General features: G+C 52.7%; 6 protein-coding genes across 6 annotated transcripts; 3 read left to right on the top strand and 3 right to left on the bottom strand.

Moving 5' to 3' along the window:
- Positions 1-541: 541 nt before the first annotated feature.
- QC764_504880 (uncharacterized protein) lies at positions 542-3,014 on the bottom strand. The gene is made up of 3 exons (XM_062947746.1): positions 1,928-3,014; positions 1,419-1,863; positions 542-1,355 (listed from the first exon to the last, which is right to left on the bottom strand). The coding sequence occupies exons 1-3, from the start codon at positions 2,130-2,132 to the stop codon at positions 866-868; spliced, it is 1,140 nt and encodes a 379-aa protein (XP_062798984.1). The 5' UTR covers positions 2,133-3,014; the 3' UTR covers positions 542-865.
- A 76-nt stretch (positions 3,015-3,090) lies between these two features.
- On the top strand, positions 3,091-6,675 carry QC764_504870 (uncharacterized protein). The gene is made up of 4 exons (XM_062947745.1): positions 3,091-4,285; positions 4,345-5,957; positions 6,019-6,074; positions 6,156-6,675. The coding sequence occupies exons 1-2, from the start codon at positions 3,680-3,682 to the stop codon at positions 5,944-5,946; spliced, it is 2,208 nt and encodes a 735-aa protein (XP_062798983.1). The 5' UTR covers positions 3,091-3,679; the 3' UTR covers positions 5,947-5,957; positions 6,019-6,074; positions 6,156-6,675.
- On the bottom strand, positions 6,018-6,884 carry QC764_504860 (uncharacterized protein). Its single transcript, XM_062947744.1, has 3 exons — positions 6,605-6,884; positions 6,464-6,536; positions 6,018-6,394 (listed from the first exon to the last, which is right to left on the bottom strand). The coding sequence occupies exons 1-3, from the start codon at positions 6,783-6,785 to the stop codon at positions 6,064-6,066; spliced, it is 585 nt and encodes a 194-aa protein (XP_062798982.1). The 5' UTR covers positions 6,786-6,884; the 3' UTR covers positions 6,018-6,063.
- A 432-nt stretch (positions 6,885-7,316) lies between these two features.
- QC764_504857 (uncharacterized protein) lies at positions 7,317-9,203 on the bottom strand. The gene is made up of 4 exons (XM_062947743.1): positions 8,938-9,203; positions 8,750-8,869; positions 8,174-8,688; positions 7,317-8,110 (listed from the first exon to the last, which is right to left on the bottom strand). The coding sequence occupies exons 1-4, from the start codon at positions 9,070-9,072 to the stop codon at positions 7,399-7,401; spliced, it is 1,482 nt and encodes a 493-aa protein (XP_062798981.1). The 5' UTR covers positions 9,073-9,203; the 3' UTR covers positions 7,317-7,398.
- A 1,224-nt stretch (positions 9,204-10,427) lies between these two features.
- Positions 10,428-11,570, top strand: QC764_504852 (uncharacterized protein). The gene is made up of 2 exons (XM_062947742.1): positions 10,428-11,379; positions 11,456-11,570. The coding sequence occupies exons 1-2, from the start codon at positions 10,596-10,598 to the stop codon at positions 11,518-11,520; spliced, it is 849 nt and encodes a 282-aa protein (XP_062798980.1). The 5' UTR covers positions 10,428-10,595; the 3' UTR covers positions 11,521-11,570.
- Positions 11,571-12,022: 452 nt separating this feature from the next.
- Positions 12,023-13,530, top strand: QC764_504850 (uncharacterized protein; the record flags this gene model as incomplete). The annotated part of the gene is made up of 5 exons (XM_062947741.1): positions 12,023-12,076; positions 12,146-12,190; positions 12,352-13,236; positions 13,310-13,383; positions 13,455-13,530. 5 exons carry the CDS (start codon positions 12,023-12,025, stop codon positions 13,528-13,530), a joined length of 1,134 nt encoding a protein of 377 aa, XP_062798979.1.
- Between the last annotated feature and the right edge of the window lie 45 nt (positions 13,531-13,575).

Genomic DNA, 13,575 nt, shown 5'->3' with positions numbered 1-13,575 from the left:
CTATGGTTTCTATCAAACACGCCTGCCGTTGTGCCAATTACGTATAGTCGTTAGCTAGTCGCTTGCTGACTCAGTAATGTATCTATGTGTTGCCACATCAGGGGGAGAATAGGGGTATAAAAAAGGGGGCTTCCCAAAACTGTCCTCTTCACATCTTTACCAACCAGAATTCAAGATCCACCATTGACCTAATACGGCCAGTCCACTGTTTGTTCGCCTCAAAGAATCAGTCTCGCACAAATCCGAATACCACGCAAACGCCACCAGCAAAACCTCTCAATCGGGTCCCTCGTCCCGACGATGCGGCGATGTGTGTATGTGCCCCAGCGGCGTGGAGTCAACCCCGTCAACCGTTGCATCTTGCGGCGCGCGGCAGAGTCTGTGCGATCCTCTGGGATTCCGTCCGCTTATCTCTACGTTCTCTGTGCCGCTGAGCCTCATCCTGCTACGCCTCATCCTACTACAGCTAACTTGTCCACTAGCTATGCTTTGAAACGTCCCAATGAAGCATGAAGCCTATTGGACAACAAGCGATGATTTGCTCCGTGAAAGCAGACGCTGAATAGCTGAGTGTTTGTTGTCTTTAATGTGATTGATTTCTCTAGTAGTAGGTATCCGTAGGTAGCCGTATCTAACTGATTTGCTTTTTCCCGAGCCTTGTTTTTCCCACCTCACTCATATATTCGTGTCCCCCTCCTCCCAAAACGCAAAAAGAAAAACATGAGTATCCAAATATGGTGATGTACATGAAGAATTTGCACTCCAATCCAATAATCCGTATCTAATGAAAGCCGTAAGCCAACAAACAAGAAACTGTGCCCGTAGATGTATGTGTAGGCAGGTAAAAAAGCTGTTGTACACCATTCTAATCAACCGAAATAGTCCACTTCGTCTGCACCCTAATCCCCTCCGGCTGCCTATGATAGTTCCGATGATCCCCCACTTGCATCGTGAGCGCCTCCTCGGAGCTATTCGCCCTCAGCGGCGTCCCCGCCCTATCCCCATCCGGCGTGGTAGCAGCAACGTCCGTCTTGTGATACACCTCCTTGTTCGGTGCGTACAAATCTTCCATCACGATCGTGTCGGTGCCAGGGTTGGAGCTGTTCTTCAGCTTGCTGAACCCGTTGGTGCCGTTGGTGCCGTTCTCAGAGGAGTGATACGGGTCGAGCTTGGAGGGGCTCTTGCGAGAAAAATAGCGGGTCCAGAGGGTGCCGAGCATGGGGAGGCTGACGCAGAAGATGCCGAGGTTGGGCTCGGTCGCGGACCAGAAGTCGGCCCAGACCATGGATTCGGTCAGGTTGACGAGGTCGAGCTGGGTGAGGGTTACGATGCGGATCATGGCGACCACGCTGACGCTGGAAGGGGGAGAGGTTTGTTAGATGTGCGAACGGAAAGGAGAAGGCGAGGGAATCACGTACAGTAAACCAACCAAGAAGACGGCTGTCAGGGCGATCTTCTTGCCCTTGGAGGTCTTCAGAGTCCACACCGTTGGAATCGGGAGCGTCAGGATCAACACGTCGGTGATGATGTTGAACGCGCCTATGGCAATAAAAGACCCGACTTGGTCACCACATTGCGCTGTTGGCATCAGAGCGACGGTGTAGATGGCGGCAAAAGGACGACAAATCAGAAACACCTGCAGTATATTCCCAACAGACCAGAGACAAACAAAAATGATGACGCCCTTGGTGGCCATGCGCATCGTTTTGTTGACGAAGACACGGAGGTAAAAGATGAGGACGCTGAGCTTGATGGTGCTGATGGATGTCGCATAGATCAGTTCGTATGAGACGAGCATCTTCAGGATGTGTTCGATATTTGGAGCGGTCTCGGCCATTGGATATCCTACACCCATCGGTGCCCCTGAAAGAAGGTAAATATCAGTACATCTGTGTCTCGAGAGCGAGGGGAGAGTCGTTCGACTTACAAAGGCCCTGAATCACTACCATGGCCATGCCCTGAGGGACGGCAAACAGAATGAGGTAGTCATCCCACCACAGGCCAGCTCCCGTCAGGAAGCGAGCAAAGAGTCTCAGCCCAAGGATCACCAAAGTTATGACGGCTAGTACACAGTTGATGATGAGATGGGTTTTGACGATCGGGAGGATCGGAAACTCGACGTATTCAAACATCTTAAAATGTTGATCTGACAAGATGGAGGGGAGGGAGGCCAAAGGGAGTGGTCCCCTTCCTTTTAGTGAGAAAAGGCCACGGCAGTTATCCCGAGTCTGAGCAAGGAAGCTGTCCTTGAAAGGAGAGAGAAAAGATAGAAACTGGGGCAATGCTAAGATCACTGTGGAGCGGTTGCTAATGCCCACCACTTGCTCAGGAGCAGTGTAAGCAACAGGGGACGGAGTAAAAAGGTAAAGATCGTCAATATGGCATCCGGGGCATGGCCGGCAAGCAACCCAGGTAGTTGTCGGGACCCGAGAAAGAAAAGATGAGCAGCAGGATAAGCACGTCGTGCCTCGTGTGGGTAGCAGTCACATCTACAAGAAAGAAAAGAGAAATAATAAACTGCAGAAGGGCGTTGCATTGCCCATGAGAGGAAGCACACCTATTCGACCGGGGGGTGTAAGTGATGCTGTGCCGTGCATGTGCCGTCTGGGTTCCTCTTGGAGAAACGAGACTGGTCAAGCAATAAGCGAAGTCTTTCGGGGTCTTTGGATAAAGATGTGGCCTGCTTTCTGAAAGCTCTGGTGCCCAGCCTCGGTTGTACCTGATGATTTTGGGTCTATGCAAGCTTATGTGAGTGATGTGATGGTGCTGTCAGGGCAGGGTGGAACTGAGATATAATATTGTGTGTTTGGCTCCAGCCTGGCACAACTGGCACAACTGGCTCAAAGGAATAGTAATACCCGGCCAAATCTCTGGACCACGAAGAGGTCCTCTCATCCGGCTTCCAACACAGAAAATATAAATTTTGATGGCCGCTGCGGTAAGACAAAACCGTTGCACTACTAGGGACGGCGCGTTCAAGTTCCACTGCGGAAGCCATCAACGGCGTGTCCGAGCACAAGGGACCTTGGCAAGTCTTTGACAGCAGACGACAGCAAGGACGAAGAAGCAGACGAAATCCAAGAAAGACCTTGTTCTGCAAGGATACATGGGCTAGCTTGTTTGAGCTGTGTGGGGTTCGAGACGTCGTTTTTTGAGGTCTTCGTCAATATCTCCTCTTCCGGATGGCTTCCCCGGGCAATCACTTCCTGCTTAACCCCCACTTTCCGTGCCCCAAAACCACCTCCAGGCATGGTGAATTCAAAGTCTCCCATTGACTCCCGTCTTGCTGCGTCGATAGCGCGAGAGCTGGACGAGTCCATCGTGCCATTCAAACAATAGTCGATACCCCGCCCTTAACCCTGGCCCCAATTACCTGGTGCAGATCTGCGCCCCTTTTTGCCGCTCCATACCACCTCGAGTCTGCCCACCTCTAAGGATATCTCTCGCTTCTTCATGACCCCAGTGTAACCTCAGTCTTTTTTCAACCAACTTGGCGTGCTTGCGGGTGTCATTGTCGAGCCAGAACGTCCCCAACTGCAGCCACCGACCTGCAGAACACGCAGAACACCTGCAGAACGCCCACATTTCTGGGGCTCACGACACCGAGGTGTGGAGGGGCGGCCCCTGAATAAACACACTCTTAGACCATGTTGGGGGTCGGCGGTGGTAAACCATTGGCATGGCCCAGTGGGGGCTGGGGGACTGGCTCGAGAGGGGAACTGAAGCAAACAAAAGGACCACGTTCGCGACATACTCGGTTGAAACGAGGCTGATCTTCATACCGGCTTCTCCAGACTCCTCTCTGCTGCGTGTTGCGAGCCTGGTGATATCCACTTTGCGAACCCCCAATTGTTCGTTATCCCCGAACTGCCGAAGCCGAGATCTCTTGCCTGCTCCCCCTTGTGCATACAATTGGCGAGACCCCCTTTCTGTTTCCATATCTGTCCAGCTTTGGGTGCCCCCTTCTTCTGCATCTTCAGCAACATCCAGCCCGCATCTTGCCGAGAGCGCCCAGATTGTTCAGTACAACCCACCATCAGCAAACCTCCCATCATACATCATGGCTGCTGTTGACCTTGAGAAGCCGTTCGACTATGTCGTCGTTGGCGGCGGCACTGCCGGCCTCGTCATTGCCAACCGGCTCTCCGAAGACAGCGATGTCCGTGTTCTTGTCATCGAGGCCGGTGCAGACCGTAGCAGTGACCCCCTGGTTCTTTGCCCGGGTCTCGTTGCCGGCTTGTACGGCAAGGATGAATACGATTGGAACTTCACATCAACACCCCAGGTAGGTCGTGCCACTCGCTCTCTTGACCAGGAGGGCCCTTTGCTGATCATGTTTCGTAGCCTACCCTGAACAACCGGGTCATCAACCAAGCTCGCGGGAAGATGCTTGGTGGCAGCTCGGCCCTCAACTTCCTCATGCTGTTGTATCCTTCCAAGGGCAACATTGACGCCTGGGCAGCCCTGGGCAACGAGGGCTGGGACTTTGACTCTCTTGCTCCCTACCTGCGCAAGTTTGCAACCGTCCACACTCCTCCCCAGTCATCCAAGGACCTCTGCGGGTTAACCTATCACAATGAGGACCTCGCCAAAGGTGACGGGCCCATCCACGTCACTTTCAGTGAAGGTTACAATATAACCAACCAAGCTTGGTTGAAGACCTTTGCTGGACAAGGCCTGGAGGTCACCACGGATCCTCGTGATGGAAGGGCATTGGGTGCCTTCCAAAACCAGGCCAGCATTGATCCAGTAACACACACCAGAAGTTTCGCAGCCACAGGCTATTACAACCCAGAGGTTGCGAAGCGATCCAACTTGGTGGTGCTCACCGAGACTTTGGTGGAAAAGATTGTCTTTGACACCACGGGAGATGAGCCTGTTGCCACTGGTGTTGAGATTTTGACCAAGGATGGTGAGAAGAAGCAGATATCTGCCAACCTCGAAGTCATCCTGTCGGCTGGTACCCTGCAGTCACCCCAGATTCTGGAGCTTTCCGGTATTGGAAGCAAGGACATCCTCGAGAAGCACAACATTCCCGTCATTGTTGAGAACCCCAGCGTGGGCGAGAACGTGCAAGACCACCCCATTGTATGTCAGAGCTTCGAGGTCGCCGATATGACCCCGTCAGGAGATGTCCTCCGTGACCCCAACGTTCTCAACGCTCTGGTAGGCATGTACCAGGCCTCCGGCGCCGGACCTCTCGGCCAGAGCACCATCAGCGTAGCCTACTCCCCCCTCGTCGACGGCTCCGGCATCGTCTCCCCCGAGGCCAAGAAGGAGCTCCTCGCCTCCCATGAGCACACACTCACCACCCCGGACGCGCAAGCCATCAGAAAACTCGTCGAGTCCCCCGACGAGGCTACCTTCCAGTTCCTGCTCTTCCCCACCCAGGTCTCCATCCCCGACGTCCCCAAGTCCATGGCCGAGTACATCCTCCCGGTCCTCCCCGAGAACTACATCACCGTCATGACCATCCTCAACCACCCCTTCTCCCGCGGCAGCGTGCACATCTCCAGCCCCGACGTCCACGCCGCCCCGGTATGGGACCCAAAGTACAACTCCAACCTCCTCGACATGGAGCTCCTCGCCCGCGGCGTCGAGTTTGTCGAGCGGCTCGTCGACAAGTCGACGCCGTTTGGCAAGCTGCTCAAGGACGGGGGGAAGAGGCAGCCGGAGGGGCTTGTGGCGACGGATCTGGAAAAGGCAAAGGAAATTGTCCGCAAGAGGCAGATCTCCGTGTTTCATGTGTCTGGCAGCTGCGCCATGAAGCCAAGGGAACAGGGCGGTGTGGTGGATGCGAAGTTGAGGGTGTACGGGACCAAGAGGCTTAGGGTGGTGGACGCGAGCGTGTTCCCGATGGAGCCGGTGGGAAATATTCAGAGTGTGGTTTATGCTGTTGCGGAGAAGGCGGCGGATTTGATCAAGGAGGATAGGAAGAGCTTGTAAATTTGTTTTCTGTATTTGGTTCCCTTGTCTGCCTGTGGAAAGGTGGGAATAGACTGATAACAAGTTTGCTAGCTGCGCATTTAGTCTTCTCCCGGCTTTTGGCCTGACATGTCGGACTCAGATGGCCCGTTTGTGACCCTTGACCTGTTGCAAATCCAACCAGTACCCCCTCAAACTGACTTCCCTCTTCTGCGGCTCCTTCTTTTTAGTGACACGCCCAGTGAATGGATTTTCAATCTCCTTTTCAACAAAGAAAGTGAGTTTCGTGGTAGACATGTCATCTTTCAAGGACTCGCAAGTGTGTTTGTCGGGACAAACGATGGACTTGATGGTGTTTCCCCCCCAGCCGAAACCACACAGATCCGAGATGCCGGGGACAAAGACTCGCTGAGACACAAGATTGGGGCGCTGAGGGTAGAACCGGGACGACGGGTCCGGGCAGGGTTTTCTGTAGTTTGCAGTCGTCAGTTATGGACAGATTGAAAGAGAGCCTGTGGATGTGGAGCAAAAGACCTACTCGTATAAGAAGCAGCAGCTGAGGGAGGAGCCCTTGTAGATGGAATTCACTGGTATAGAGGGGCTGATGTCCACTATTGGCGTGTAATGATCATGGTTAGATAGTGGAGCCTCTGGAGGCAACAATTAAAGAGAAACATACCGCAGCTGGCCTGGTGTGTGTTGTCGAGAGTCTCAGGCGAGAAAGCCTGGCAGGGACCCTCATAGTTGGCCTCAGCAAAGAGCGATAAGCCAGTGCTCCCACAGGCCGCGACAGTCTTGGGACTGCCGAGAACATACAGGGGCGAAAGCAAGGCAAGAAGAAGCCCAGTAAGCCTACCCATCTCGAATATTGCTAGGTGTGTTGACGTTTTCCGAGGCACGTTCGACAAGATTGTCTCGCCTTTTTTTTAGATGGATCAGAGGGGCTCTTTGATATTCTTGTGCTCAGCTGGATGAAAAAATTGATTGTCATCGAGAAACCTGCCTTTGGTCCATCTTTGTGAGCCTGCCCAAACCTTCTAAAGATAGTCTTCGACCCGGCCACTGTAAGCTTTGGTCCGAGGCTTGACTCTATCTAGGTTTTCGTGTTCTGAAAGTACGTAGTTAGCCTACCTGCCCGCTTCTCCACAATCAGCAATTCGTGGATTTTGGCTGCGAATCATGCTAAACAAACTCACACAGGTCTGGACCTCAGGCCTCTACGTCACGGATGGTTGGGTTTTCCTGAGCAACAGCGAGTTGGCATTAGAATATGATATATGTTGATATGTAGTAATTTGGCCACGATTACCTCATCAATAGACTCCTGGAATGTATTGCCTATCTAGCAACATACCTAGCAAACGAGCTCACAGGTCCTCCCATCTACTCCAATCTAACTCCTTCTCATTACTCCGAGGGTATCCGAAGAAGTTTGCCGTCCCAATCAATTATGGAAAGCCACGGCTAACACCCCTAGTCATCCTCGCTGGCGCTGCCATAACCTTCGTCTGTCTGAGAGCGGCAATAGTCACTCACATTGCAGACAACACTGTGGGCGAGACCCTCATACGCAACCTCTTCCAGCTTCGTATCTCCGGGGAGCAGACGCTGTGCCTGTCCAAGACATTGGTGTCTGGAGAAAAGCACACAGCAATGGCCGGGCATGACGGTGGCCGAAACAACGTGGGCTGATTTGGGGCTTTCATCGGGCATACTGACATAGCCACGCGGGATATCATAGCACCGATCCTTGGTCAACTTCAGTTGGACGCAGTACTCGCCCTCTCCGCAGTACTTGAAGTTGTAGTCGGTAACGCCAATGGTCTTTGTGAACTTGTGGAGCTTCTGGTCCATCTGTCTCTGGAACACCCATTCATCGTCCTCGGGCTTCTCGTCTAGGTTTCTGATGCCCCATCTCGAGATGTGGTCCCTGTAGTACTCAGGCATGGACGAAATGGTGCTGTAGGCAAACTCATGTTGCTGCCACTCGCCAGGGAGGATAAAACCTCGCTTGCAGTCGCGCAGCACAAATACCGTCCTGGTGCGAGATTCATCGGGAACCGTCTCGTGCTTGAACCCATACGAGGCACACACGTCGAACGATCCAAACTTGTCGAGATTGCATCGAGTGTGGTTATTGAGAGAATTCTTCACCAAGTCGCCCATCGCTGCTCTGCCACAACTCCTACGCTCAAACATTAGCACACAATCTCTCGGCGTGGAAGCAAGATGGCATGATCGGGCTTACATCCCCAAGAGCGGCACCGCAAACCAGCTGCCACAATAGTCATTGGCCCAGACGTCTTTTGACCAACTACCGGTTGTAGAGTATGAAAGGGATCTTTGCCGTGTCCTCGTGATCCCATACGACTGAGAAGACTTGACATTACTCTCCCAATCCACACTCCGCTTTCGGCTTTGCTCGAATCTTTGGCCGTCGCTGTGTGTATAACCCGATGTCATGTCAACACCGGCCTTTCCCATGATTGGAACCCCATCAAACAGCGGTATATTAGACAGACCGACACCGGCTGTGCCGGTTACCCCGAAGTTGAAGGTATCCGCAACAGTCCATGTATCGCCCCATGATATTCCATCCTTGTAAGTGGTGCTGTTTCCAGTGGAAGATTCGTCCTTGATCATGACGGTCGTTGCTTCGCCGACTGGGCCACCGAGACTCACAGAGATCCCGCAACTATCGCTTCGTTGACATGGGTTGTGCCAGCTCCGAACGCCCAGGACCCGCGGGTGGCCCCAATACCACTTGTGGCAAACAGTTAGTCAGGGGCGAGGAGAGAAGACGTGATGCGGCGGCAGCACTCACCCCATGGCTTGTTTCACAGTAGGCCTTGCAATTGTTGTCGGGGCTCATGTGATCCCAGCACTCGCCCCTGTTAAGCCGATATTGAGGTTTGCAATTTCGATTCTCATCGACAGTCACAAACTGCGCGTCACATATCACCAAACTTAGCACATCATGGATCCGGGCTCATATTCTGGAGGACAACCTACGCGAGGAAATCCATGGCGAATGGCCTTTTGGATCTTGCTGGCAACATCCATGCATTTTGTCTGAGGATACAAAGCTGACGGGGCTGCCACAGCCGATGCTGAGAAGCCCGCCGCCACCAACAGGGAGGCCAGCATCGTAGTCGAGAGAATGATCGGCGAGTACGATAGGAGGCTGTTGCCTTGGTCAGGCCAGATCAGAAGAGGCGAGGATGGGAACAGAAGAAAAAGATGGGAAAGGAAGTCAGAGAAGTAAAGCACCGTGTGACTGCCCGGCCGGATAAGTCCTCGGGTGCGGTGATCTAAACTTTTCGCTTCATGCCGCCACCCCGGGCCCGTAATGCCACCATGAAGAGGAAAATCGACGCCTCGTGAGATACGAAGAGGAAGTCACCGCTAAAACGGCTCCAACCGAGTGCTTCACCATTTTCGTTCAGCAGCTGCCGCCGGTTGGCCTGGAGATCCACAAGCGGAACTCATTGAACCTAGACAGTTCAACAGAAACAAGAGCAGAAACAGGAGCAGAAACAGGAACAGGAACATGAATCTCAGTTCTCTGAAGCTTCACATACATGCAGGCAACCTGGAGGTAGGCTACTCAGGGGCAACGGCTACTGGAAGTGGTGCAGGGGAAGAATACACCACTGGTGAAGAAAAACAAAGAATTTACTAGGTATTAATGCATTCCACCCATGACTCTCTATTCCAGGTTTCTAGTTATCTCCATCTATTCGTCCATTTCGCTTTCTTGCTTACTTCTCAGAATTCCCCACACGTCGAGCTTCGATAGAGACTTCATGTCCCGTCCACAATGACTGTTGGTGATCCCTCGCCAGGACATCCTAGAAATGCATCAGCTTTTGGTCGATTCATGGCGGAAATAGTCAGGGGCTTACCTGTCTTCGGCATCCAAGCAATTGTCTAGAAAGCATTGCTGAACAGCGTTCGCGATGTCCCATTGTCCCCCATCAAATTCACTAAGGGTTGGTAAGTTGTAAGCTTTGAATCGATGCTTGATAGATGTGTTGATCACATACACACAAAGACACATCCAGTCATGAGCGTGAGAACACCCAACTTGAACATAGGTCTTTTCCAGGCACTCGTTGTTGCATCTGCTCTTGAGGGGCTGCTTAGCCTTGGGAGGCCCAGCTGGCTGGGTCGCAGGCGGATTTTGTCGAGTGACGAGCCGAGTCTGCAGTGAGCTGGGAGCTGCGCCTGCAAGAGTGCTGCAGAGGATACCGAACCACACTACCCACAGCTTCATGTTTGGGATTTGTCGAAGCCGTCAAGTCAAGCGGGAGCAGTAATGTTGCAAGACTGGCCAACTCGCAGTTGAACACCGGGAGTTGGGAGAAAGAAAAGAAGAGAAGGTAGAAAAGCCCAAGTCGTGCCTCCCGGCCTGCAAAAAGCACGCAAGCCATGATATACGGCATGAGTCCAACGGCGTCAACTTTATCAGCTAAAAACCGATACACATAAAAGCCATGGCGGCGTGACCACACCTTAAGCTATCACAGATTGTGCTCTCGGATCAGGACACCTGGTCTGAATTCGAAACTCTAATACCGTTGAGAAAAGCTTTTTCCTTCCGTGCTACTTTTGAACTGGATTATTTTCCCTCGCTCAAAACACCACATCACTCTCACGACCGCGTCTCAATGAAGTACTCCTTGTCTGGTTCATGGCTTTTAGCCGCGGTTACATCTCTCTTTGGAGGAGTTACTGCCTCCCCAGATGATCCGTTGCCTCCATCGGTGCCCAGACCTGCCGATGACCCAAAGGTCCAGTCCTTTCCCTCATGGAATCCAGTTCACTCTGGACATCACATCAACCTCACCAGGGTCCGCCATGTTCACAGATGCCTCCAAGACTGGTGCGACGATCGTTACCTCATTTGGGAATTGGGCGGCAAGGCCATTTGCAAAACAGACCATCCAGATGGAGAGAACGTCGTGGGCTGGCTCTGCAACCTGGGATATTATCAAAAGGCCTGCTCAGCCGCCATGCTCAACCAGGCCGCCAAAAAGATGATTGAGGGTATGGATGACTACAGAGCCCCCTCCCCCGCAGGCCATATCTATTACATGCCAGAGAGGTCTCAATCGTTTGTCTTTGGTTGGGACACCTACTGCAACGGCTCACCCTCATGCGGAGGACACCGGGATCCTACCATAGTCTGTGAGAACCAGATCAATCACTATCGCCACAGGCCGAGTCCCAAGCCGGCTCAATTCGTTAGCATCGCTAACGCGTACGGATCCGTGAGACACGAGGGTTACCACGTTGAGGAGGACGTTGAAAGTGAGCAGGGCCAAAACAACAACTGCACTGAAGATGAGGAGTTTGAGAAGTTCAAAAAGGATCAAGCCATGAAGGACATCTCGATTGCCGAGCAGATAATCAGGAAGAAGTTTCGGCCGCACACCCAAAAGGGAATACCACGTAGGTGCCCCCCCAACCTCCTTAATCCTGCAATGACTACAATGACTCGAGGACATTCCTAACACATACGTTTCAGTCGAAGGGGCCAGTGAGGAAAACATTTACCACAACCCAGAACACCACAGGAATGGCGGCCGCTGAGTCTCCTGTCAGCGGGGGGCCGGGCAACATAATGGGTCCATGAGTCAAGGAGGGACGTCTGATGGAACGGCAGCTATTTTACAAGAATGTAGTTGCAAAATCTTGACTCAGTTGCTAGTTATGAGAAACAAACGTTGACTGGAGGACTTTGTTGCGGTGAATAGTTAACCCATGAAAAACCCGAAGCCGAAGCCGGTCCCCACCCTTGTTTGCCGCAGTCCATCATGAGACTTGAAGGAAGGGATCAATGCTTGAAAGCGCAGGCCGTATTTCAATAATAGAGTAGAATCCTGGCTTGAGCTCGTTTCCATAAAATTGATACTTCCTCGCGACTGTCCCAACTTTCAGACTAAAAGATGCAATCAGATTAGCCCACAGCTTCCCAGGACCACTTCCATCAAATCCACAGCCACATCCTGAAACAACATCGCACAGATCGTCAGCTTTTTTCTCTTACAAAGTCGAGAAAACAATCAAGAATTTGAAATAAAGCACAGCAAACATGACACAAGCGTTTAAGAATGTTGTCGTTGTCGGCGGCTCCTACGTCGGAGTGGTCAGTTTTGTTCAGGGTTAGGGTCCATTCAGGGGCACCATCGCTGACTTCCCCCTTTTGTTTTGACAGGCAACGGCAAAAGAACTAGCCAAACTCCTTCCCTCCTCTCACCGTGTAAGGACAACCCTATCTCTAGTTGCGACGATCCTATTACTAACATTTCTAAAGGTCCTCCTCATCGAACCCCACACCCACTTCCACCATCTATTCGCCTTTGTACGTGCCTCACCCATTCCCACCCCCCTTTCCTCTCCCCAGCTAACCCTCCCTCCCAGCCTCGCTTCGCCATCCTCCCCTCTCACGAACACAAATGCCTAATCCCCTACACCACCACCTTCTCCCTCTCCCCCGACCCCTCCCGCCACCAGGTCATCCAAGCCAAAGCCCTCTCCCTCTCCCCCACCACCTCCACCCTCCACATCGACACCCCCTTTCAAGGCTCCACCACCGTCCCCTTCACCCACCTCATCGCCGCCACCGGCACCAACCTCTCTCCCCCCGGCACGATCCCCCACAACACCAAACCCCGCGCCATCACCTTCCTCCAATCCTACCAATCCTCCCTCCGCACCGCCCCCTCCATCATCATCATCGGCGGCGGCGCAGTAGGAGTCCAGATGGCGTGCGATCTCAAAGAAATCTACCCCCACAAACCCATAACCCTGATTCACTCCCGACATAACTTAATGCCAGCCTACCACCCGTCCCTCTCCGACTTAATCAAGTCTCGCTTTGCTGAATTAGGCGTCAACCTCATCACCGAAAGCAGGGTCGCCATCCCCGAGCGTGGCTTCCCCCTCACAGCTCAACCAATAGACGTCCACCTCCAAGACGGGCGGACCCTAACCGCTGATTTCGTCATCACCGCGACGGGCCAAACGCCAAATAACCAGTGGTTGCGATGCTCACTTGGAAATGGTGTGATCAACAAAAAGAATGGATTCGTCAAAGTCAAACCAACAATGCAGATCGACGGTGGCCCGTGGGAAAACCTCTTCGCCGTGGGTGATATCAACGACTGCGGGGCTCACAAGGCCGCAAAGCCGGGGATGGTGCAGGCTGGTGTTGCTGCGAGGAACATCACTGCTTTGGTCAGGGGGGAAGAGGCGGAGGAACAGTTGGCGGTTGCGCCGGCTGGGATTCATCTTACTTTGGGGCTGGTGAGTCTTTTTCGACACAGCAAAAAAGGAAAAATGTGGGAGCATGTGACTGACGCAAAAGCGATTATAACAGACCAAAAACGTCATCTTCAGAAACCCCGACACGGCAAAAGGGGTAACGGAGCCGTATATCAACCTCAAGGATGAGTAAGTCTCTTTCCCTTCATGGCGGTCAGATAAATAGAAAGACGGTTGCTAACAGACCAACACAGCGGCAGGGAAGACATGAACATCGAGGAGGTGTGGGGCCGAAGAGGGCCAAAGGTGACCAGCCAGAGAGATTATCATCTGTAGACTATGTTTTTCTGATGTGAACATGAAAGAAAAGAATAATAATAC

This window comes from Podospora pseudoanserina, chromosome 5, assembly GCF_035222485.1.
Source record: "Podospora pseudoanserina strain CBS 124.78 chromosome 5, whole genome shotgun sequence".
Lineage (NCBI taxonomy): Eukaryota > Fungi > Ascomycota > Sordariomycetes > Sordariales > Podosporaceae > Podospora > Podospora pseudoanserina.
Note: the sequence above shows the minus strand (reverse complement) of the source record. Positions and strands in the feature narration are given on the sequence as shown.